Genomic DNA, 25,521 nt, shown 5'->3' with positions numbered 1-25,521 from the left:
GTGTGTGTGTGTGTGTGTGTGTGTGTGTGTGTGTGTGTGTGTGTGTGTGTGTGTGTGTGTGTGTGTGTGTGTGTGTGTGTGTGTGTGTGTGTGTGTGTGTGTGTGTGTGTGTGTGTGTGTGTGTGTGTGTGTGTGTGTGTGTGTGTGTGTGTGTGTGTGTGTGTGTGTGTGTGTGTGTGTGTGTGTGTGTGTGTGTGTGTGTGTGTGTGTGTGTGTGTGTGTGTGTGTGTGTGTGTGTGTGTCCCTGTGTCCCTGTGTCCCTCCCTGGCCACTTCACACAGAAGGGAGGACACGCACAACTCTCCGGCTATATCAGGCAACTCATTGACCTCTGCAGTTTATTTTCAGTTTGACAGCAGCAGACATTCTTTACATTTGGCATGTGACCGCTCTTTTATATAATGTACATTTATCATTGCAGAGCGTATGTCATTGTGTTTTTACCAGGATAATGAGCATCATCATCATGCTCAATTAATAGGGGAAGTGTCTGCTCTTTAGCTGCTAAATGCTCCACTATGTTCACCAGCCAAAAACCAGGTTGCTATAATAGCTACAAAGTTGAGGAGACTCACCTATGAAGTCCTATACTTATCCACAGATGGATGATATCCCGACAACATAAATGTTCTGGCTACATTGGCAAACGTCCACATGATCCAATCCAGTAAAATCCACATTATATCCATAAATCCACATGGACTGCTGCAGACAGGCAAATGGGACCTTTTTTATTTTTCTATTACATATTTCACACGTACTTGAGCCAATAGGAGCCCCAATGTTCTGTCCACAGCCTATAAATACCAACAAGTCTTGAACGTTTAGGTGTGTACAGCATAAGCGCAAAACACAGTGCGCCACTTGTAGTTCATGGGAACAAAACTGCGATGCAAAGAGTTTGCGTCAATGAATTCGAGTAATCTTGAGGAATTGCTTTAGCCCTACCACCAGGTACAACATCATGTGCAGAAAAAGCAGATCTTTAGATATCACTCTCTCTACAACTCTGTCTGCATGTTGTTACCATTTACCGTCTAAAAATCTTTTTTGTCATTTGTTTCTTTCAGAACTAGCAACACATGGCGGCACATAGCACATCATAGAAATCCAGCACCACAACAGTGTGAAAGGAGTGAACAGGAAAAGGAAAGGCGAGAAGATTTTGTTGGAGGAGACTGGACACCATTGTTCACCATCGTAGCAGATGGGAGAGACTGAGGATGAGCGCACGGCAGTGGCCGGCGTGCTCTTTGAGAACTTTGTCCAGGCGTCCACCTGCAAAGGAACTCTGCAGGCCTTCAGCATCCTCTGCAGGCAGCTGGAGCTAGACCCTCTGGACTACAACAACTTCTACAGCTCTCTGAAGGCCGCAGTCAGCACATGGAAGGTCAAGGCTCTGTGGACCAAACTGGACAAGAGGGCACAGCAGAAGGCCTACAGCCAAAACAAAGCATGTCAAGGCACCAGGGTAAGAGACACCAGCCTGGGGAGGACCTGTACTGGAGGCTGCTTATTAGACCATGGTGACGCTAGTTTGGTTCAGTGTTTTAGCAGGCCATAATGGGAAGGTATTAAAGGGAACATACTGTGCTAATGATTGTTATAATGTAATACTTAAACTTTAAAAGAACTTAAGGAATGCATTATTCATTCTTCCAATTAGGACCTTCTCCAGAGTGGATTTGGATGTTTAAGAAAAATAGATTACACAGATGAGGATTAAGTCTGTACTCATGCAAGTAATCTGACCAAAGTAATCCAGGCTTTGAGAGGCTGAATGAACTGAAATGAGTGCATACAACATGAGTAGATTCACCTGGATTAGGTAATACAAGCTATTGATAGGGGGGAACACTTAATGAATGTTGGCACTGTTATGTTACTCAGAGTAGTAGTATAAGACGTACATTACATTTAGAGACAGTATGGGAGTTCAGATATGTCTTATTGTCTGACCATGTATGTCTAACTATTGTAAGCCTTAGACTAGCATAGTGGAATGACTTCATATCTGAAGGAGAGATAAGACTTCCGTAGGGGAAAGAGGCCAGAGACTCGCACAGGGGGAGATTAGCAGAGATGGGCTGGGCTGAGAGCTGGCCAAAAATAACAGCTACATTTTTATCCCAGACATTTTTTCAAGGGGAAAAAACTGCTATTTGGAGAAAGATTGTGGCCTTGTAGCTGGGTGGCCTCTGGAGCTCTGTATGTAGAATCAACAATTCTCTGTCACTAATTTACTATCCCTGCGTTCCAAAACCCATACTTCCATACTATTTAGTATGCCAGAAACCGATTTAGGATGTTCCAATGCATGCACGTCAATTGTAGTATGCTGAAAATGCATAAAGGCCCCACTAACTCCAATAGCATCTTTATTCTTGATATTTCTCGACATAATTTAAAAAAAATCTTCATTATCTGTTTTTTTTTCTCTGCTATGGCCCTAATACTCTTCTGCACTTTAGTATGTAGTGTAGTAAAAAGAAAAAGTATGTGATTTGGAACACAGGGTGTGTCTTCGGCTCTTAACATGGAAGATGCCACAAAACATTTTCAACGTTACTTTCAATGGTGGCTTTGCTAATTGTTTTACCAGCTGTGACATTGACAATAAGGCCTTAGTGTTTTTTACATAGCTAATAATGAATAACAGATATTGTATCACTCATGACATCACATAGATAGAACATCTTTTGAATTAAGAAATGAAATATGAAATGAGTTATCATGGACTAAACCAATGATCATGAGACTAGACAAGTCCTAAATGGTATAACCATCTGTTCTAAAAGAAAAACACAACACAAAAAAAAAGATCAGAATCAAATCCGATCGTTAAAAAAATCTATTTCGAATCAAGAATTTGGAAAATGGTGGAAACCCCTTATTGAGCATGATAGTTGCTCATTCACACATGCAACACAGACAAAGCCACATTAGCGTATCTCCAGTCCTACTTCCGAATACCTGACACATAAAAGTTCCCATATTCCCTCTTTTTAGCAGATGAGGGAAAATGTGGTATATTTCTGTCCTTTACCTCCTTAATGCTCCACTATGTTCAGCAGCTAGTTGCTAACTTGGTCTAAAGGATGTGTATGTAGTCTACCCGTCACCTGTTGTTTTTCTGAGATTTAAGACCCTATTGTGCCTTCTATCTCCCCTCTTTCTCTTATATGCAATTTCAAATGTCTAACATTGATGTATGTTTTTCACCCCTGTAAAGCACTTTGAATGGCTGATGGTCTGAATTGTGCTATAGTAATAAACTTATCTTGCCTTGCCTCTCTTCCACCCCCACCCCCAGTGTCTGATCATCGGCGGGGGTCCGTGCGGTCTGCGGTCAGCCATCGAGCTGGCCCTGCTGGGCTGTAAGGTGGTGGTGATCGAGAAGAGAGACACCTTCTCCAGGAACAACGTGCTGCACCTGTGGCCCTTCACCATCCATGACCTCAGGGGCCTCGGGGCCAAGAAGTTCTACGGGAAGTTCTGCGCCGGCTCCATCGACCACATCAGTGAGTTTACATTTTTTGACGTTCTTTGTTCGAATGTTGTTACTTATTTTTTTTGTATTTCATCAGTACGTTTATCAGGAAGCGAGAGAGTAAAGTGGGGATGAAGTTGACCAAAGCTTCCCTAAAAAAAATGCTCTGGGATGAAAAACGTAATTTGTGCTTTGCCTGTGTCCAATAGTTTTGAGAGAAACAACTTCTCTAGCTTTGGGGTCTGGACACTTTCTAGAGAGCCACTCGACATGTAGACAAGTTTGATGGGAGATGTATGTGAATCTATTTAGAATGTATTTATTGTATATATTACTTATCTCAACTTATCTTATTTGGTCCTTTTGTACTCATTGCAACGTGTGTCGGAGAGAAACGTATTTTAAAATTCCTCTGGCACATATTGCAGAAATTTGACAATTAAGTTGACCTTTTATATCATTTCTATATAATCCAAAACATCCCAACTACGAAAAAACAATCTTTATCACATTTACATTCAAAATACCTATATTGATATCTTGGCAGTTTCTTTTTACTTTGTTATTTTACCTCCTATGTTAAACAGATATAGAATACAATGTACCCTGGAGCCATACATGTAAATGAGGCCTACCACGCATGGCTGTCAAATCCGTTCGTTGCAGATTAATGTGACATTGTCTGTGTAACCTGTGAGAGATTTTTCCCAGCAGTCTAGTTTGCTGCAGTGAGCGTTTTCAGCCTCTTACATCCCTAGTGGGATGTATTTTCCACTGACGCTCTATCCTCTGCGGCTTTGGCCACGGTGTCATGTATTAATATCTCCTATAAGATGAGCTCTTCTGAGTGTACAGTATGTCTCAAAGCTCTCCCCTTGTTCTCATCTCAACTATGCACCTGCAAATAGCTGCTGAGCTGCAGTATATACTATTTTAACAATGTCAACTCAATCTAGAAATAATGTGCTATTTGTGTTGGTGTTTTGATTCTTCATTAGTGTAACAGTACTGTCAGGAAGTAGTTGGTGTGACAGTACTGTTGTAGACAGTTCAGTAAGGATTGCACTGATGGGCTACATTTAGTTTGAGTAGATTGTTTAATAGATTGACATGACAGGTTTAAGTACTTTGTCAATGTCATTGCCAAATTTAAAGTTTCCCCCATAATTAGTCAGATTTCGTACAAAGATCCAAATGATCTCTACAGAACGATCATTTCAAGAATCATTTGGGAAATAAATTGTTACCATCAATAGTATCGTTGTTCCCTGATGTTGAGGCCAATTCATATTACAGAACAGCGACATTATCTGGCACTAAATGAATACAAAGAGAGCTCATTTACAGTTGGCTGTAACCTACTTTGTGCATATATGTGCATATCCAATAACTGCATGGGTACGTGTGTGTGTGTTTGCATCCCCTCCAGGTATCCGCAGACTCCAGCTGATGCTGCTCAAAGTCTGCCTGATCCTGGGAGTGGAGATTCATGTCAACGTGGAGTTTGTCAACATTGTGGAGCCACCGGCGGAGCAGACTGACGACAGTAAGTGTGTGTGTGTGTGTGTGTGTGTGTGTGTGTGTGTGTGTGTGTGTGTGTGTGTGTGTGTGTGTGTGTGTGTGTGTGTGTGTGTGTGTGTGTGTGTGTGTGTGTGTGTGTGTGTGTGTGTGTGTGTGTGTGTGTGTCAGTGACACATAGGGACTCGCCTGCTCACACAGTGCACATGTTAAAGTGATCAGAAAGATTCCTAGTGAGGAGGCGTTAGCACTGGCAGCACTAAGAGCAAACTGTGTGGAAAATAACTAAGACTAGGCTATTGATAGAGTCTACTGGCGGTTACATTTTAGTTCTACTTTGAGGTTGCTTCCCAAAATATACTAAGTGTCCTAAATCTGGTGTATGGCGACTTTCTCTTTTACTTTACCACTCCAGGTAGCACGGCACAACCATGTGTCCACTAAGAGCACTATGCAACATGAGAAATACACTTTGTGTGGTTGGAAAAAGAACACGGTTTCCCAATAATCCAACCCTAACCAACATGAAATTTGAATCAGGGGCCCCAAGACTCACTTTTAGATCCCTAGCAACAATATTACTGTCCTCCAGGTTGTCCTCCAAGATCTTTGCCTGTCAGCATCATCACCCCCAACTCCCTGTCCTCTGCCTTTTCATTTGAACTTATTCTCCTCCATTGGGGACAAACCCGTGTGAAAGGTGGAGCTACACACTGCCGTCCGTTGATTGGTCGAAAGAGTCATATCCGCGTTATACCGCCATGTGTAGTCACCTCGGCAGGATTGAAGAGAGTGTTGTGTTTAGAGAAAAATGTCGGCGCAGCACTCAATACTTTGAGTCACTTTTGAGGACATGTGTGTAATGGTTTGAAAAGTAATCTTTCTAAAGTAGAGCCTGCTGGTTTGTCTGTCCTCAGGTCCTGGGTGGAGAGCAGAGGTCAGGCCAGAGGGACACACCGTGTCAGGCTTTGATCTGGACGTGGTGATCGGGGCAGACGGACGCAAGAACACTTTAGAAGGTGAGACAAGTCAAGAAGACTCTAGAAGGTGAGACAGGAGACAAGTCAAGAACACTTTAGAAGGTGAGACAAGTCAAGAAGACTCTAGAAGGTGAGACAGGAGACAAGTCAAGAACACTTTAGAAGGTGAGACAAGTCAAGAAGACTCTAGAAGGTGAGACAGGAGACAAGTCAAGAACACTTTAGAAGGTGAGACAAGTCAAGAAGACTTTAGAAGGTGAGACAGGAGACAAGTCAAGAAGACTCTAGAAGGTGAGACAGGAGACAAGTCAAGAACACTTTAGAAGGTGAGACAAGTCAAGAAGACTTTAAAAGGTGAGACAGGAGGAGACAAGTCAAGAAGACTTTAGAAGGTGAGACAGGAGACAAGTCAAGGAGACTTTAGAAGGTGAGACAGAAAACAAGTCAGAGTCCAGAGTGGTGCTGCTGAGGGGTTCATGTGCTTCACAAATAGAAAGGTTTGTTCATGACAAACATACTCTGCAGTGTACTGTGCACCATTTGTTATTTTTACTGGGAAAGAGGCGAGGTGTCGTCAAATAGCTTTCACACACTGGATAAAGCATTTCCTGTTGACGTGGTTTCAACTGAAAGCTTAATAGTTTGTAACGTGCCGTGTATGTGGCTTGTTATGAACTGTATGTGAGCTTTTTCCTCTGAATGGGTGTGTTTAACATATGTGTATTTATGGGTTTTAGTGTGTTTGTGTATGGTCGACTGCTGGCAAACTCCCTTGTGTGTACACCTATAAGAGGGTCATCTACTTTCTAAATATGATGCTCCAATCCAAGTTTAACCCCCTAAACCTGTGTTACTTTATTTATATTGCTTATAATGGAAGATTTATTGCAACTGCTTTTAACATTTCTTTTCCGTCAGGTTTTGGTCGCAAAGAGTTCCGAGGGAAGTTAGCCATCGCCATCACGGCTAACTTTGTCAACAGGAACACCACGGCAGAGGCCAAGGTGGAGGAAATCAGTGGAGTGGCCTTCATCTTTAACCAGAAGTTCTTCCTGGAACTCAGGGAGGAGACGGGTGAGTTACGGCCTCCACACACATCCTACCTCTACTGCGCGTCTACCTCACGTCTGCGTCTGACTTTTTGTCACTGACCGTGTAATCAACCTAGAGCGGGCACACATCCAACCTCAGACGCACTGCTGATGCGCGTCGGAGGCACGTCTGCAGCGCCGCTCCCCTTTACCTCAGGAGGCTCGTCTATTTCTTTCTGAGAGCCGCACGTCTCTCTCGGGTCTCTCTGCTTTAACTGATAGAGAAATACTCTGCTGAGAGTCATATTGACTTCATACCGGCAGCCTTTGCTGTAGTTTCACCATTTCCTGGTGTGTCCCTTTCAAAATAAAACTTCCAACAAGCGAAAATGTGACAAAAAAATAAAAATAAAAAATAAAATAAAAAGGGCAATGGGACGCACGGATTACTGTCCAGACTCAATATTAGACTCAATATAAATCATATGCATCATAAATGACACGAAAGAACTTCATTTTTAATGGGAATTATCTATGAAAACTCTATGTAGAAAGATAGGGCTTTTAGAAGCAGCGCTGCAGCAGCAGCTGCTGCTGAGACGTTCCATGTGTGTCCGAGAAAAGTCCGAGAGACGCAGCAGTAAGGTAAGGCGACGCGCTCCAGAGGTAGACGCAGGATGTGTGCAGAGGCCGTTAGAAAAACAAGTTTAAAACAACCCTTTATTCGTTTGTATGGTTGATAATTACATTTTATTGATTTTTGTCATTGATTAATCTTAACTTGTTTGTATGATTGATTACTTACCTGAGACTGCCGCAATGACATTTTAAGAGTTGTGTGTTCCTGTATCCTGAAATAAAATATCTAGGCCATGTACCAAACCTGCAAAAGATGTAATACATATTTAATAATGATAATATATTCAATTTATATAGCACTTTTCTCTATATACATTTTTAAAAAATGGGCACAAGCAACTCACAATATTAAGCCTCTGTCTCTGAAGATTTGTTTGAGTTACATAGCATGCAGTGCTGTCTGTTTGCTTCTGCAGCTCTATTTGCTCCTTCTCCAGCCCTTTGTCTCTTTGTTAAGTGCATTTGCTGTTGTATTTCAGGGATAGACTTGGAGAACATAGTTTACTACAAGGACAACACCCACTACTTTGTCATGACAGCGAAGAAGCAGAGTCTGCTGGACAAAGGGGTCATTATAAATGTGAGTTACACACACACTCACATACACACCTCCTACCACTCACTCACTCACTCACTCACTCACTCACTCACTCACTCACTCACTCACTCACTCACTCACTCACTCACTCACTCACTCACTCACTATGTTTTTTTTTGTCTTTTTCTGCATTTGTTATATGAGGTGTACAGTTAGCATTATTGAAGGTATTCTAGTAATACTTTTTGACAGTTGTCAACTAATAGTGTGCGGAAATTTAGACTGATACACAGACTTATAGGCCACAAACAAACACATGGGTTGCAATATTTCTAACCAGCTGCCAGAGCAGAGAGTGAAAGTTTGTTTTGGGTAGACAGGAGTGTGTGTGAGTGTGTGTGAGTGAGTGAGTGAGTGTGTGTGTGTGTGTGTGTGTGTGTGTGTGTGTGTGTGTGTGTGTGTGTGTGTGTGTGTGTGTGTGTGTGTGTGTGTGTGTGTGTGTGTGTGTGTGTGTGTGTGTGTGTGTGTGTGTGTGTGTGTGTGTGTGTGTGTGTGTGTGTGTGTGTGTGTGTGTGTGTGTGTGTGTGTGTGTGTGTTGACCGTGGCCTCCAGTAGCGATGCCTGGTGATGAGTGATGGGCCTTTATAGGGGATGATAATGAAATGGAGCTCTGATTAGAGGCTAGCTCTCTCTCTATGTCTCTCTCTCTCTCTCTACGCCCTGTCTCTCGTCCATCTTTAATGTCCCTCTGCAGATATTACACAGTTGGCATGAGGATATTAGTATGGCATTGAGGGGCATAGGTGTGATCATATAAGGAAGACTGCTGTTGTTAACGCTTAGCACGAAAATCATCTGAAAATACATATAAACGCACACACAAAGGAAACCCCATATTGGATACACGATGGACGTACACACAAAACACACACACAAAACCATATGCACACACACACACACACAACCATATGCACGCATACACACACGCACGCGCGTGTTGAAGCTACAGTAGTCCCTCAGTGGTGGTATCATATAACATTGCCCATTAGTGCAGAGTGATATTTCCCCACGTCAGCTATGACTGACACTCACACACACACACACTCTCACACACACACACACACACACACACTCACACACTCTATATCTCACCGATACTACAAACTGACTCTCTTGGCCTTGAAATGATGTTCTTCTTACGGTGAAACACATCAGTCTACTTTTAAAGGTGCAATACTCAGTCAAGAACAGAAAAAATTAGGGCTGTCAAGCGATTAAAAAAATTAATCTAATTAATTACAGGCTCTGTGATTAACACGAGACAGGCTCTGTGACACACACGGGGCGGGTGTCCGTTTACGCGGGAGGCGAGACAGCTAGCAAACAAAATTGAGACACACGGAGGAAGATTGAGAGATACTGTTTTGAACCTATACATTGTTGCACCCACTAAATCAATAATGCATAGACACTGCGGAGAATAAAGTAAGATGTCTTCCTACCTTCATGCTTATTTGCCCGAAGCATCCCATAAACCGTCCATAGAGCCCTCGGAACCGCCCTTTCCCCTGCTTCTCTCTTTACTTTTCTCCCTTTCACCCGTGCGGGCTGTGTAAGCAAGCTACAGGTGCAGCTGCGCACCACTTTTGCACCGGGTCAAAGGGCATTATAGAAGTGCGATTAATCTGCGTTAATTTCTTTAATTGCGTTAATTTTTCTGTGATTAATTAATCGAAATTAACGCGTTAATTTGACAGCCCTAGAAAATATATACCTTAAAGTTATTTGATCCTTTGGTTATAATTGTTTTTATTGAGGAGTGCGTCTTTAAATCACTTATCTGATGACATTGACCTCTGCTCTAAAACCTTGCCCCGCCCTCTCCCCACCCCTCTCTTGTATCCTTCTCCCAGGACTACATGGAGACAGAGCGCCTGTTGAGCATGGACAACGTCAACCAGGAGGCTCTGCGCTCCTACGGCCGCGAAGCCGCAGACTTTGGCACCAACTACCAGCTGCCCTCCCTGGACTACGCCATCAACCACTACGGCCAGCCCGACGTGGCCATGTTCGACTTCACCAACATGTACGCCTCGGAGAACGCCGCCCTCATCCGGGAGAAGCACGGACATCAGCTGGTGGTGGCTCTGGTGGGAGACAGTCTGCTCGAGGTAAAGGGGGGATTAACGTGAAGTAGTGACGGATGGGGTTCATTGGGTGTGTCGTCAAGTAAGGTGGACGCGTTATGAAAATATTCTATCACAGTATCACAGTATTAGTCATTTTATAGGTAACAGTATATATATATCATGGTACAGGATTTTTTTTTTCACTGTAAATTCAGTGGGAGACAGTCTGTTTGAGGTAAGAGGAATTTTTGGCTAATGTGTATGGACTCTTTGTGTTCTCTGCTCACAGCCCTTCTGGCCCATGGGTACGGGCTGTGCTCGGGGGTTCCTGGCAGCCTTCGACACAGCGTGGATGGTGAGGGGCTGGGCACAGGGCAGGAGCCCTCTGGAGATACTGGCTGAGAGGTGTGTGTGTGTGGGGGCTTTATTTTCCACTTCCTCTGTCTTAAGATGAGCTAGATAGATAGATAGATAGATAGATAGATAGATAGATAGATAGATAGATAGATAGATAGATAGATAGATAGATAGATAGATAGATAGATAGATAGATAGATAGATAGATAGATAGATAGATAGATAGATAGATAGATAGATAGATAGATAGATAGATATACTTCTCTGTAATTTGTTTACTCTGAAAACAAGCATCAGGCCAGACAGTTGTGGACATTAAGTCAGTTGGTCTGTTAAACACTTTAGTCCAAAGCAAGATAGCTTGGCTAACTATTGGCCGGATATGTATTATTAGTATGTGTGTACATGCTCCCCAGAGGAGGAGAGCTGTTTCAACAACTCTCTTGACTATATTATTGTTCTTCTAGATTTTAAATTACAATTTGTGCACAATAATTGCTGTGTTGTTGTATCTGTTGTAAGCTGCAGTATTTTGACTGTGTCCGTTGTATCTGCCTTGTTCCTCAGGGAGAGTATCTACCGGCTGCTGCCTCAGACCACCACAGAGAACATCAGTAAGAACTTTGAGCAGTACGCCATCGACCCCGCCACGCGCTACCCCAACCTCAACTCCAGCTGTGTGCGCCCACACCAGGTCAGTCCAAACACTGCTAGAATAAAATGATACACTTTACTTCAATAGCAAAGAACTTCAATTACAATAGAAGATATATTATAGTATATATAATTAAAGTAGATATCAAAGGAAACAAAGGTATTAAGAGACACTTAGGGCGTGTTCACACCAGCTTTGTTTAACTGCGGTTGAAACCAACCCTGGAGCGTTTAAGCCCTTGGTGTGGTTCATTTGGGTTGGTTTGAACACAGTCCCAGACTCTGGTGCATGTGCACTAAACAACCGGACTCTGCTCCACTTGAAAGAGGTGGTCTGGGGCCGTTTGAAAGTGAACTCTGGAGCGGATCATCTCTGGTCTGAAGCCCATCCGCACTAATCACATGAAGTGTATTTTACTTGTTCACCTTGTTCAACTTTATGCATGTCTTCATTTAGTTATCTGATCTAGTTTGAAATCATCTAATGATCTGAAATTGAAGATTCCTTACATATCTTCCCCCATCTCTCTCACTCTCACTCTCTCTCACTCTCACCCTCACTCTCTCACACTCTCTCTCTCACACTCTCTCTCTCTCTCTCTCACTCACTCACTCACTCACTCTCTCTCTCTCTCTCTCTCACTCTCTCTCTCTCTTACTCTCTCTCTCTCACTCTCTCTCTCTCTTTCTCTCTCACTCTCACTCTCAGGTGCGTCACCTGTTCATTGATGGCCAACATGACTCGTTGCACATTGAAAGAGGAGGACCCAAGCGTCGATCAGTCAACTTGTCCAGAAAAGGTGAGATGTTCAATGACTCCCAACACACCACAACTTCCTACCAAAGAAAGCCTGATATAGTTCTCTGTCTGATCTGATGGCCCGGTCTCTGTCATATTCATAAGATAACCTTTCATCCAGTTAGTCAGTGACTAACTTTACACGCTGACTCAATTGGAGTCTTGCCAAAATGCAATCTGGATGAATATTACTAACCCCCACAGTTTAGTGTATACTGTTTCTTTTCACATTGTGTCCACTCACTTCATTTGAAGACATCAGTAAGAAAAATAAAGATTCAGAATGCTTTTTTTCAGTTAATCATATCTGATTTATAAAGGGCCAGAATGATGTGTCTCTGTTTATGAATGCAGTGTTCATACTGCTATATTAAATCAAACGTATGACGGACACATCAAATCTCTTTTAGACAAAGTAGTGACAGTGAGGATTTGGGTCAACTTAGTCAGAGGACACTCACTGTATTTTACTTTCAACAGCTCCTCGTCATGATGTCATGGTAATCTGATCATCCTATGAGTCACCTCTGAGATAAAATGCTTCCACTGTTCCATTAACACTGTGTCAAAACTTTCCTCTATACCTTTCTATAAGTGCAATGAAAACCCCTAAGCTTTACTGTTAATGTAATGCCATGCATATCACTCAAACAGCCTTAACAAAATACATGCTGCATTTGAGCAGTGAACTACTCCTGCATATACAGTAGCTCTCTGTACAGAACACAAGTTGACGACATCATAGCCAATGCCCCCCAGCCCCCACTCTTTAGCCTTATCTAAAGTCCCAGGCTGACACACCTAGTCCCAGACAATCCAGCTGGATAACATGACACCCACATGGGGCCTCTCACAGACGTGTGCTGGCCTGCTGTGCCCTGCCACAGAGGGGTCAGACCCATAAACAGTGAAGGGAAGACACCACTGTCTTATCTTATGATGAAGGTTTCTCCCCGGGAGGAGCAAATAATAGATTTTCTTTTGTCCACTTTGGAGGCAGCGCAGCGTTTACATATTTCAATATTTCCCCTTATGTTATGATGTTATGGCGTATTTGTTAGCTAACACTAGCTTATTTACTCTTTACTTTATTTTCCATAAGGTGCTTATAAGGTCAGTCCACGTCTCTACTTAAAAAAGTTTACGGACTTCTTTGTACAACAGTCTCACGTTGCATCTTTTGAATTTTTGCCACTTCCAAACGTTTGGGTTTCGAGGCCCATACATTTCTCTTCCGTATACACTCAGTTTGCTAGTTCATCATCAGGTCCAACTAGCTAAAAACTAATGCCATCAAGTACAGCAGTCTTTTCTCTTAATCCTACCTTTTTTAAGAAGTTTATAATAGTTCAGTTTGTGTTGAGAGCTTTTGATTCAACTTCATGGTGCATTCGGAGGCTGCAGTTTCCCGCTGCTGTTGACTTGTATTCATGTGTATCCATGAGGGTAGACTCAATATAAGAAACACCAAACCTTCAGTAAAGCCACCCTGTTTTTCCCCCATTCCTTTCTCTCTACAGATCAACCCCTGAAATCTCACCATGGCGTTACAGTTATGCTTCTTTAAAGCGCATCAAAGCCAACATTGCAGTTCTCTTTAAGTAGGCCCGTTTGTACCCAGCCCTGACTATCTGCTCCGTCTCTCAATTCACTGCCAGGGTTATGTACTGTGCTTTTTAGGCTCGCTAGGAGATTCAAATCTTTTATAGTCACAAGGCCTCAAGTGCACGCTCAAGTCCTTGGTTTTCACATGGTAGTTTAATTCCATCCGGGCGTCTATTCTGTCTGTGAAATGGCAGACTCACTGGGCAAATGCCTCTGCAAAAATACTTAAAAAAAAACAAGCAATACAAGGTGTATTTCACTTCAAAAAAAGAGGAAAAATCACTTGGGTAAGATTTTTTAAAATATGATGCGGTATTTAAGCTTCCAATGTAGAAGAGATCGTAAAATGATCTGGGGAAACTTATTTTGAAGTAGATATAGGCTAACTAGTATTATTATGAAGTGTTATGTATCATAATACTCATAATAATAATAATAATAATAATAATAATAATAATAATAATAATAATAATAATAATAATAATAATAATAATAAGCCTGTGATGCTCAAAAGCAGTTTTCTTCCTCTGATGTATTTGTCCATAACATTCTCTTCATCTCAAATGTAATTTAACTTATTATCAAGTCTCATAAAGAGCATTGGATTAGTATTTAAATGAAGAGCTTTTGTGTCATAGTAAGCCAGTCTATGATTCTGCATTTTAGCGTGTTGAACTTACAAGTCCCTATATCTGAAATGTTGCTTGCTAGTTGATTTTGTCTTAATGTTAAGTTTTGTGAGATATTTTGAAATTAGACCAACATAAGATAATATACCCGGTCAGATTTTAGAATGTTTGCAGTATTCATTCAGTATGACAGGTCCTTTTTGCTGACAGTATTGCTTCTGTCTCTTCCCAAAGACTCTGAGGTGCGCCCTGGCCGACTGCTGACCTGGTGTCAGAAGCAGACTGAGGGCTACAGAGGGGTGGACCTCACCAACCTCACATCCTCCTGGAGAAACGGCCTGGCCCTGTGCGCCCTCATACACCGCCAGAGACCCAAGCTCATGTAAGGAGTAGGCACGCACACAATACAAATCTATCCGTTGACGGTTATTCAGGTTTAGGCGGCTCTCTGTTTTGCAGCTTAATGCAGCGTTATACCATGAATGAGCTGGATGAAATGAATTGTTGTCTAGGAAGTAGAGCGCAGAAACAAAGTCAGCTCTCTCCCAGCTGGGAAATATATAGTCAGTCAGTTATTTTAGCTTTATTTGTTTAGGTACAGGTCTTTGAAATTCAGACAACTGTCAGACACACACACATACACACACACACACACACATACACACACACACACGCACACACACACACACACACACACACACGCACGCCATACCGCTTTGTACTAATTTAAACAATGAAAAATATTATTCATATTTGTTTAATTAATATAAATATTATTAGAAATATAATCTAGTTTAGCTTTTAAAGTCTCTCAGTGGAATGAATTGCTCCAACTTAAATCTGTAACATTAAGGTGCCCATGTCAGCAGCGTGAGCAGTGAGGGTATCTCTATAATCCAATCTCTGTTTTGGCACAACAACACTTGTTGTTCAAAAGGTGCCTTGTAGGAAATACTGCGGTTTAACCAAATTCCTTAATATTTGTATTACTGTACGTCTTCATTTATGGATTTTATCAGTAGTTTGCGCTCTCGTTAAAGCCACACATTTGGTCTTTTTGAAGTTTGTGAGTTATTTTTTCCATTGTATTACGTTGACTCTCCTCCACATTATTTGAGAAAAAGATAATACTAGTTGATTTTGTTCGATGCTCCAAGTCACATGGAGTCTTTGCTGACACGCCATCCGAGATATTGCGCCAAACCCATCTTGTGATGGATCTAATTCAATGCAGGTCATACAGTCCACGCTGACCTACATGATGCAGTCTGCTCACACACAACTGAGAAAGCGAATGAGAGTGTCAGAGTGATGGGTGGGAATGACATCATTGATTTGTTGTTAGTGGACTCAAACCTTATATACAGTCTGTGACTCAAACACAGCGTCATCTTAATCCTTGTCATAGCAGCAGGTAGCTGTGATTCCAATTTCCAAACCTACTGTATGATCCCTATTCAAATAGACATGATGTGTGCACACTAGTCGAGTGTTTGTTTTTTTTTCATTGTCCCAAAATGTTCCTTTCAAAATACTCCGTCCTCAGCTACACAAGCAGTGTAACTGTAAGTCAGGGTCGTCAGTCCAAAAGAATGACATACACTATATTAATTTTTTTCCAAGAAAGTCGTTCAATATTCTAACATCAGCTTTACTTTTTAAACTTCTACCATAAAGTACATACAAACTTAAATTCAAACGAGTTAAAGGCCTACTTCACCGGTTTGAATATGAAGGTGTATTGAATTCTGAGATCCTATGTAGTATAAATGTGCGAAAATCGGTTCATCCTAGCCTGAGAAAAGGCAGAAAGAGTTTTTTTTTAACCCTATATTTGTCTTTTACAGTGACATCACAGTAATATTTACAAAGTATGTTTTTTTTAACCCTATATTTCTCTTTCTGTGATGTCACGAGAAAGAGAAATATAGGGTTAAAAAAAACACTCTTTCTGCCTTTTCTCAGGCTAGGATGAACCGATTTTAATTTTTTTTGCACTTTTATACTACATAGGATCTCAGAATTCAATACACCTTCATATTCAAACCGGTGAAGTAGGCCTTTAAGTAGTACTAGCATTTACCATCATAACCACTAACTGATGTAAAATCACATGCTTTAAAAATCCGCTAACCTTTGCTATGTAAATAATTGAGACATGCTAAAATGAACAGCTGACATGCATGTTATCATCAAGTAGTATTAGCATTCAGTTGAAAATAATAGCCGAGTGAGACTTTCTCTTTTGCTCCCATCCCCTCAGCTCCTCAATGTTCTCGTCCGCCATTGGTGGGATTGGGAAATATATAGGATGTTTGAAGAACACCATATAAAACCATCCATTAACATCCCTTTAACCTTTTGTCCCTCCCTCTTCAGCGACTATGACTCCCTGAACGAGGAGGACGTGGCGGGGAACAACCAGCTGGCGTTTGACGTGGCAGAGAGGGAGTTTGGCATCCAGCCGGTGACCAGGGGCGAGGACATGGCTGCCCAGGCCCAGCCAGACAAGCTGCTCATGGTGCTCTACCTCTCCAAGTTCTACGAGGCCTTCAGGAACTCCCCGGCAGGAAACGACAATGGTCAGGCTACCTTCTTTGCTTTCCAAAGTTCTATTGTTGAAGCTATATACAGTGATGGCTAATGGGGAATTTCTTTTTTCTTTTATTGGTATAAAAGTCAGTCTAGATGATGCTAATCCTAACATCACCAATGTTGTCAATGCTTAAGACGCATTCAAATCTGATAGAGACTCGTTGATCAATGTAGGAGTTTTTTTACTATGTACAAAATCAGTAAATTTATATGATATAAAGATATGCTACATGTCTGTACTGTGTGTGCGAGCCAAATGAAATCCAGTGTTAATACACAGCCTAGCCTAGGCTCTGTAAACGGACATGTTGCTAGCTACAGTGGGCCCCTTTGTCTTGACATGCACTTTATGTACAAACTATCTTACAGAGCCTAGGCTGTGTATAAACACCAGATTTTATTCAGTGTGTGCACACATTACGGCCAGGTAGTGGATAGTGAGGAGATAAGTGATTTTTTTTTGGACCGACTCAGAAAAATACAACCCCACTATACACAACGACTACCTGACCGCACTGTGACAGGAGGAAAGCATTAGTTTACATATTCACTCCAGCGTGGGAGAGAGGGATCCTGCCATACTGAACAAATAGACCAGGGGAAGTGCCCTGCGCCAGCCCACAGTATAGTATGTACTGTATGGTTGTGTGCAAACTAAGTTTTACCTTTTACCACCAAAGGAATTTGTTAAACTATAGGCTACACAACCAAATAAAGTGTTTTAACAAAATATTTAAAAAATACCACCTAAATCTAGAGATTTAAGACTGCAAGTTTAAAATGTTGCTTCAAGTCAAATTTCCAGTACATTCTCTATACGGTTTTCAGACCCAGTTGCATTCTGGATAAGTGAGGCCCAGGGACTGTTTTTATCCCACTGCATGACCTAGAGTCTTGCACGTTACACAACCGTGGTCAGGTTGCTCGGTTGCCAGAGATATGACTGGTATGTGTGCTATGTCCGTGGAAGCCGTATCCAATCTACTGTATGTAACTCTGGAGGCCTCTCTGACCACTGGCTGTTAGCTCCCACTACAGCCAGGTTTTCCACTTCCAATGGCTTAATGTTATATGGTGCTGCAGACGTCCTTCATGTCAGCAGCCAGCAGTCCACACCTCTGGGGAAAAATATCTTCACCTCCACTGACTGAGCCATTTTCACAGTCCATTTGGTGCAGGAATTCACTGGTGGACATTTTAGTGGAGCTTAGGTTTATGGTGTGGTTATATTTACTCATGGTGGTCTGGACTATGTGCCACCATCAAAGTTGTTAATTTTTTTATTTTTTTTGCTCCATTTCTAATGATTATTTGGTATTAACATTTACATTTAACTGTTGGCTGGTGTTAAGTTTGCTGTTTGTGTGCTAACAAGTCCATTACGATGACGTTTAAAGCTTCTGTCTGTCGATTTTACTTTTTTTATTTTTTATTATCTAATCTTTCAAATTCTTCTTCTGGTTCTTTTACACATAGACATTGGATGTTGTTTCTGTGTCTTACGTAAACTACTATTAATAGCTCAAATGATGCACGGAAAATGCTTCATATCTTTTAAAAAAAGGGAATGAAACCTTGCAGCTCAGGGACCACATTTAGAACGGAAATATCTTCATCGGCGTGACTTGTGTGGTTGATTTGTGCATGAAAAGCATTTGAAAGTTTTTAAAGTATCCGGTAGATCAAATAGTTTTGATGTACATTGTTCTGAAAATAAACACGTCAGCTTAACTTCAAGCAGGTTTGACTGTGTGTGTCCACGTTTCAGGTTCAACAGAAGCAGATGAGAATAGTGAAGGATATCCAGCTAAAAGCAACCAGCTCAGGAAGAGGATCCCCAGGGTAAAAAAAAAACAAATACTGTCACCTTTTTAAACTCTCCTCCAGTTAAGTTGTCTTTTCTATTTCTCTGTCTCTGTTGATGCCTTCCTTGAGCACTGAAAGTTCATCTCTTCCCACCCTCTCAAGGCCTCTTCCATTCATCCTTAGTACACAGTACACTATGCTAAGCCACTGACATCTCTATTAGATCAGCTAAAGCTAACGTAGAGATCCAAGCATTGATTGTAGTACATGTATTATCAAATCCTAAACGCATACCGTCAATCCTCACAGTGATAATATGCATTCTTGCCTTCCTCTCATGTTAACAGTATAAATTACATTATTGGCTCACCGTATCAACATTCACACTAATCACAATCTCAGTGGCTTTTGTTTATTTGACCATGGAGGATGGTCCACATGGAAGCTTATACATTTGAATGGGTCTGCCTTTTTTAAAATCTTTTAATTGTGGCTTCTATGGTAACAGGATGACAAGAAACCTGAAGACGATTCTGTTAACAAGAGACGGCGAAAGGGAAACAACTACCTCACAGAGGTAAGTTCCAAAGAAGGTGAAAGATGTTGAATCTGAAGGCCAAACACACTGTTTTTTTTAAGCACTCTTCAGTTTTGAGAAGTTTGTCTATTTTGCTTTCCATAACATGTGTTCTTCCATAATAGTATGAGAGGTCCAATATGTACATCCTGGTGTGTATTTGATTTAACCTGGCCTGTCTGCGTCTGTATATTTATACTATACAACCATCTTTAACAGCCGTTATTTCAACATAAGTTATGTTTCCAATACCCAACTTATCTTTCCATAATCATTCTAAGCACTGTTCTGAAGCTTATTATGTATGGATTTGTTTGTTTGTTGTTAATTGTCTAATTTATGATACATTTTCTCCTTAAAAACATGCTGAAGATGCATTTCTAAGATTTGTACTTAGTATTTTTTTGATTTCTAAAAATGAAAAAAGCCTCTATCCAAAAACCTTTGGACACTAATATGTACTAATTGACACATATTTAGTTAGATATTTCCAAATGTGCCTATTTAAAAAAATAAAAATAAAATCTGCAAACACAAAAGTGAACAGTCTTAATGGATGTTATCAACTGGCAAAGTTTCATGGTGACATCTATAAGTTAAAAATGTTACCCTATTCATCTGCTGTGTCTGGCCTAATTGCACTGTACATTGTTACTCTTTTTACTCTTATCTTCTATACTATTTTTTTTTTATTGCTGCATTGTTAAGGAGAGCTTGGAACACAAAAATGCCATTGCCAGCTATGACTGCTTTGCCTCTTTTGTTGTGCATTTGACTAATAAAGTAACTTGAACTTGAAGAACTTGAGCAGTATATTAATGTCCCACTCTCTCCTCCCCCCTCTCTCGTCCCTGTCCTGGCCTGGTCTTCAGCTGTCCTGCCACAGTGCGCCCCCTGCTGCTGAGGACGGGGAGCTGAAGGAGAACAAGGTGCGCTCCATGGCCACTCAGCTGCTGGCCAAGTTTGAGGAGAACTCTTCATCTGCCAAGACAGGCAGCAAGGTGAGAGAAGTTTGACCGCTCCAATGCTGAGCCCACATATCAGAAAAAGGCCCTGGGACATACTGTAGGCTATACGTCTGACTTTCACACCCACAAGAAGTGTGAGGATTTCTCAATTTAACATCATGTTTGCTCCCTGTGTTTTGGTCTTCAAACTTTTCAGAAGGATATTTCCGACCAACGTGTATTCAAAATAGATAAGGCTAGTAAAGTAATCCAAGTTTACGGAATTCCGTGGCATTGGAATAGCGGCATTGAATATTCTGTTGTGGTTCTAAAGGTGCAATACGTAACTGTGAGGTGTGTCAGAGAAATGAGAACGTTCAAAGGTTTAACTGAATAACTCTTAAATTCAGCTTTGTTACCAAATGATGTGCCATGTATTTTGGGACCTTTCCCTTTCCCTTTCCCTTTCCTTTCCTTTTCCTTTCCTTTCCTCCCCTTTCCTCCTTGCATCAGTCTGATGAGGACCAATCAGATCCCTCCTTTTCTTCTCCTCTCTCGGGGGATGAGGATGATAGTGATGATGATGATGACAATGAGGAAGAGGAGTGTGAAAACCCTCGTTTTGCAAAGCCCAAAGACGCCCCCCCTCCTCCTCCTCTCCTGTCGCCCCCTCGCCCCAAGTGGCAGGTAGGCCTGTCTGTCCTCACTTTTTCCTTTCCTCCTTCAACATATGCTAAAGTGGCTCTGAGTTTCCTTTTTTTTAAGTTTTACAAATAAGTACCACAAGCACACAGGACCATTTAGTGATGTTGTAAAAATGTATCTTCTGACTGTCAGCGGAAGGCATGCTAACGCTACCCCCCTGACTACCAGTATTTGAGCTAAGCTAACGTATGTATAGGTGACCGTGGGAAGATTAATAATGGTAATATGACGATGGCAAAGCAAAGTCAACTTGGATTTAGTACCATTGGGGAAACACTTGGCTGTTCAGGTCTGCCTGCTGTAAATCCTTTCTGTCCAAGTTACTGGGGACTCAGGACAAAAGGCCAGGGCATTATCAATGACTATATAAAAACAGCTTTGATTCGCTGATCGTCTCGTTTGCTGCAACATGTCATTTATGTTCATCAGAGGAAAAAATTTGACTTTCATAAACATTTCAAGGTTTCTAATAGTCTCTTTTTAACATCTGTGTAACTGCTATAAACACACACACACACACACACACACACACACACACACACACACACACACACACACACACACACACACTCTCTCTCTCTTTTCTTTCCCCATCTCCCTCTTCCTGTCTTTCCAGCCTTCCATCTACCTTCGCTTACTGGAGAACCCCAGTGCTGTGGCCCAGCAGAACACTTTCCTCTATTCCCCCAAAACCTCCCCCCATCAGAGTGACTGCAGTCGCTCGCCTTCGCCCTCCGGCCCCCGCCGCTCACCCAGTCCTAATCTCACTAAGCATTATTACCCACAACGCACCTCTTTCTCTGCCTCTGCTCTGTCTGAGTTTGATCATTCCTCTGAGAGGTCTGAGGAGTCCATACAGCAGGTGAATGTCATGCCCGTTCTGTACAATGTTTTTTTCATTTGGTCTTTTACATATATATATTAAGAAAATAAGAAAGTCTTTTTGACCTGCTCTATTATGGCTTTAACCACGGCGTGCTGTCAGCAGAGTAAGGCCCACAGACGGTCTCCTGGAGGCTTTTCTGGGGGCAGTATAAAGGACAGAGCCATCCTCCTCTCCTCCATGTTTCCTGGCTCCAGCAAACCTGATCATGCTTCCTCTTCTTCTGAGTCCCAGGTTGTGTATTACGGCACCAACCACCCAGGCTTCCATGCCTGACTGTGCATGGCTTGATGATGTGACTAGGGGCTGCAACTCATGACTATTTTGATCGTCGATGAATCCATCAATTATTGAAACGATACAATAAGTCGTCTAATCAAATTATATATACCGAATGTACTCAAGGGCTCTTATTGACCTATCAGCTTTTACATTAAGCTGACATTGAAGCTTGTGTCAGGCATGTGCTCACTAAAAATAAAGATGAATATGTATTTTGAATAGACATTGCTGCTGATTTAGGCTCCTACAAGGATATAACGTTTTTTTCCATTAAAACCAAGGACAGGCAAAGTGCTAATCTGAGAAAAAATTATGTTTTGGGCTGGGCAGTGTATGTTTTCAGGACTTTGAATGTTTTTTTTCTGTGACATTCCCTTACACGATTGACATTCTTTGACCGTTTGAATTTCACTGTCGCTTTTCATTTGACCCAGTTCTCTTCTCTGATCCCTTTCTGTATCCTACACTCAATCTGTCATTTCTGTTTTGAACCTTTCCTTGTGTAGGTGGAACTATCTACCTCTTCCACTCCTCCTCCTCCTCCTCCTGCCTCTGTCCCTGCTAGCTCCACTGTCTACCGCGTAGTCCACCCTGTCCCCGAGCCCACAGCCCAGGCCGGCTTCTCTTCCGTCCCCCTGTACGCCTCTGGACGTGGGGACAATACACAGAAAGCCCCCTCCTCCTCCTCTCACACTCACTCTGAAAGAACTGAAACCAACTGTGCAAATGGACACAACCACTCCATGCCTTCTCATCCGGTTTCTATAGAAAAAAGCCCCGAGGCGATTCGTGACACGTCTGTGAACAATGCGGAGAAGGTCCATAAAACTGCTGCTCGGGACACCTTTGAGAATAAGAAATTAGCTGAAAATGTTCACTTGAAGGTAACGGTTTCCAACATGCGTATCAATAAGCACTGCTAATCCAGTGCTTATAACCCATTAGCTCCACTTTCAACCAAACTCTTAATTCTAGAACATTCTCATTCAAATAACTTGGATAACAAACTGTATAGTCATAGGGCTGTAGGAACTACACAGGGATTCTCTGCTTTTCATATGAAACACATGAACTGATTATCATCGTATTTAAAAAAACATGTTGATTCTGATGTCCACTCAGTGCAATGGCGGTATGGCTCTTGACAACCCACGGAGAATCACCAAAAAGTCTATTGTCCGCTCTGAGAGTTGTCCGTCTGCAGCCCCTAGTTACCTTAAAGAGGTAGACCAATCCATCCTTCTGCCTAAATACAAAGTAAATCATGCTTTTTTCCCCCCCTCTGTCTACTCTCTAACTTCCAACTTGTTGTTTCCAATTCCATCTTTTTTTCCCTTCTCCAACCCTCTGTGCCTGTGTCTCTCCCCCCCCCCCCCACCCCCCTCATCCCCCCTGGCGCTACCGTTAGCGTACTGTTGGAAAGGTGTCGTCCAGAATAGATGCTAAAGCTCAGATGCTGGCCGTCCTCTATGAGACAGACCACAGGCCCAATGCCTCGCCGGTAAGATTGCACGTGGATGTTTTGCTGAGACCAAAAAGCTAACCCAGAGGATTCACCAATGGATGTGTAATTCAGCTCACATTTAAAACAAACGGCATCATTAGAATGCATTGTGTTGCTTTCAAGTTTGGTTTTTCCTAACGTTAAGTAAGATTACAAAACAATCAAGAAGAGACTAATGCTTATGTTTTTAACCAGCCGCCCCCGGGCTTTGACAAGAGATAATCTGCTTTTTCAGGCACTAGTTCCCTGGAAACGGAGGGCTCCTAAGGCTGAAGGGGTAAATGGATTCTGCTCTGTCTTTGCGAGGGCAAAAGCAATGGAGCGGCTAGTGTGACTGCATGTAGTGTGAGATGGCTTCAGGAGACTGGCTTTGCCTACATATTGGCAGCTTATATACAGTATCTGCATGCAGTTACTGCTAACCTTAGCTCATGCTTAAAGCTACAGTGAGTAATTTTTTTCACCTAACTGAACGTCGGTTACATTCAAGCCATCGCGAAAACGAGTTGACACAAAGTTGATTAAGCCTATCGACTCCACACAATTCTCACTGTATTTCTCAGTGTGGCAGCGTTTACAAACTGGTGTCGCCCCACGACACTAGTTTCAAATCCCAAGAAGCTCCTAAGAAATGTTTCAGTTGTTGATTCTACTGCTACGAAAACACTTGGACGTACAGCAGAAGGTATTAAATCCATGCATGGTCACCGAAGGCTTTACCTCATGTCAATGCACCGACAGTGTTGTTGTCATTACTCAGAATCCCTCATGGGGGCAACAGAAGTTACACACTACAACTTTAACCACTGCTTGGCCTTAAACTGCCTTCTGGTTTTGAAAAAGCTGGTTAGTTGGCTTCAGGGTAGCTAGAAGCAACTAGACGATGATGACCATCTGCTTGATCTGCATACCGTTTGCTGACGGTAGTAGAGTGGGTTTAAGCCACCTGATTTGGAATCAAGTCACAATTCTCCTCATTTGATTGGTCTATGAAGTGAATCAATCCACACCACTGACATGAGACCCGATGTTGATTCTGTGAAAAGTGGACATTGCACCTTTTTCATAGAAGCAGCTTGGCCATCACTGAAAAACTGCCTGGCCATTCTACGACGATCTCTTGGGAATTATGTCCAGCATTTTCTCTGAAACTGCTTTTTAACAGTGAAACAACAACTCGCCTTCAAAACCATGTCACTAATATGTTTGGATTACTTTTTTTTTTTTTTGCAGGCATCTCAGAATATCAACAAAAAAAACCTGTTCTGGAAGGCTGTATCATGTGCCTCCTCTCTAACCTTCTCCCGGTCATTCTCTTTTCTCCCAGTGTGTGTTGCGTAAGGACTTTGCTCCCGGGCTGGGCGGCAGCGACATGTGCCACTTCTGCACCAAGCGTGTGTACGTGATGGAGCGTCTGAGCGCAGAGGGCTACTTCTTCCACCGGGAGTGTTTCCGCTGCAGTGTCTGCAACTGCACGCTGCGTCTGGGAGGGCACACCTTCGACTCACAGGAGGGTACGCGTTGCTTTACTTTACTTTACTTTACTTTACTTTACTTTACTTTACTTTACTTTACTTTACTTTACTTTACTTTACTTTACTTTACTTTACTTTACTTTACTTTACCCTACCCGACCCTACCCTACCCTACTCTATCCTACCCTGCCCTGCTCTACCCTACCCTACCCTACCTTACCTTACTGTACCCTACTCTACCCTACTTTACCCTTACCCAAACTGTTTTGGAAGCCCAGGCTGCTTTTGATAGCAGCTTTCATCTTGTGTGTATATGTATATTTTGAGATGCTGGGTTTTTGTTTGTATAATGAGCTTTAAGCCGTCATCAACAAGAGT

General features: G+C 42.1%; 1 protein-coding gene across 1 annotated transcript in view; it reads left to right on the top strand.

Annotated features, from left to right (window-relative positions):
- Window positions 1–1,207: 1,207 nt before the first annotated feature.
- mical2b (microtubule associated monooxygenase, calponin and LIM domain containing 2b) overlaps window positions 1,208–25,521 on the top strand; it is a gene marked incomplete at both ends in the record, with an annotated part of 41,060 nt that continues 16,746 nt past the window's right edge. The window contains 22 exons of the mRNA XM_080027709.1: window positions 1,208–1,471; window positions 3,314–3,521; window positions 4,920–5,036; window positions 5,926–6,027; window positions 6,907–7,062; window positions 8,138–8,238; window positions 10,110–10,367; window positions 10,615–10,730; window positions 11,250–11,376; window positions 12,046–12,136; window positions 14,604–14,751; window positions 16,749–16,951; window positions 18,733–18,806; window positions 19,279–19,347; window positions 20,220–20,348; window positions 20,808–20,981; window positions 21,616–21,861; window positions 21,985–22,116; window positions 22,671–23,048; window positions 23,287–23,388; window positions 23,573–23,665; window positions 24,996–25,182. Coding sequence (XP_079883835.1) covers window positions 1,208–1,471; window positions 3,314–3,521; window positions 4,920–5,036; window positions 5,926–6,027; window positions 6,907–7,062; window positions 8,138–8,238; window positions 10,110–10,367; window positions 10,615–10,730; window positions 11,250–11,376; window positions 12,046–12,136; window positions 14,604–14,751; window positions 16,749–16,951; window positions 18,733–18,806; window positions 19,279–19,347; window positions 20,220–20,348; window positions 20,808–20,981; window positions 21,616–21,861; window positions 21,985–22,116; window positions 22,671–23,048; window positions 23,287–23,388; window positions 23,573–23,665; window positions 24,996–25,182 — 3,475 coding nt within the window. The remainder of the gene's footprint in view (window positions 1,472–3,313; window positions 3,522–4,919; window positions 5,037–5,925; window positions 6,028–6,906; window positions 7,063–8,137; window positions 8,239–10,109; window positions 10,368–10,614; window positions 10,731–11,249; window positions 11,377–12,045; window positions 12,137–14,603; window positions 14,752–16,748; window positions 16,952–18,732; window positions 18,807–19,278; window positions 19,348–20,219; window positions 20,349–20,807; window positions 20,982–21,615; window positions 21,862–21,984; window positions 22,117–22,670; window positions 23,049–23,286; window positions 23,389–23,572; window positions 23,666–24,995; window positions 25,183–25,521) is intronic.

The sequence above is a fragment of the Ammodytes marinus genome (genome assembly GCF_949987685.1).
Source record: "Ammodytes marinus genome assembly, chromosome: 5".
NCBI classification, from domain to species: Eukaryota; Metazoa; Chordata; class Actinopteri; order Uranoscopiformes; family Ammodytidae; genus Ammodytes; species Ammodytes marinus.
Note: the sequence above shows the minus strand (reverse complement) of the source record. Positions and strands in the feature narration are given on the sequence as shown.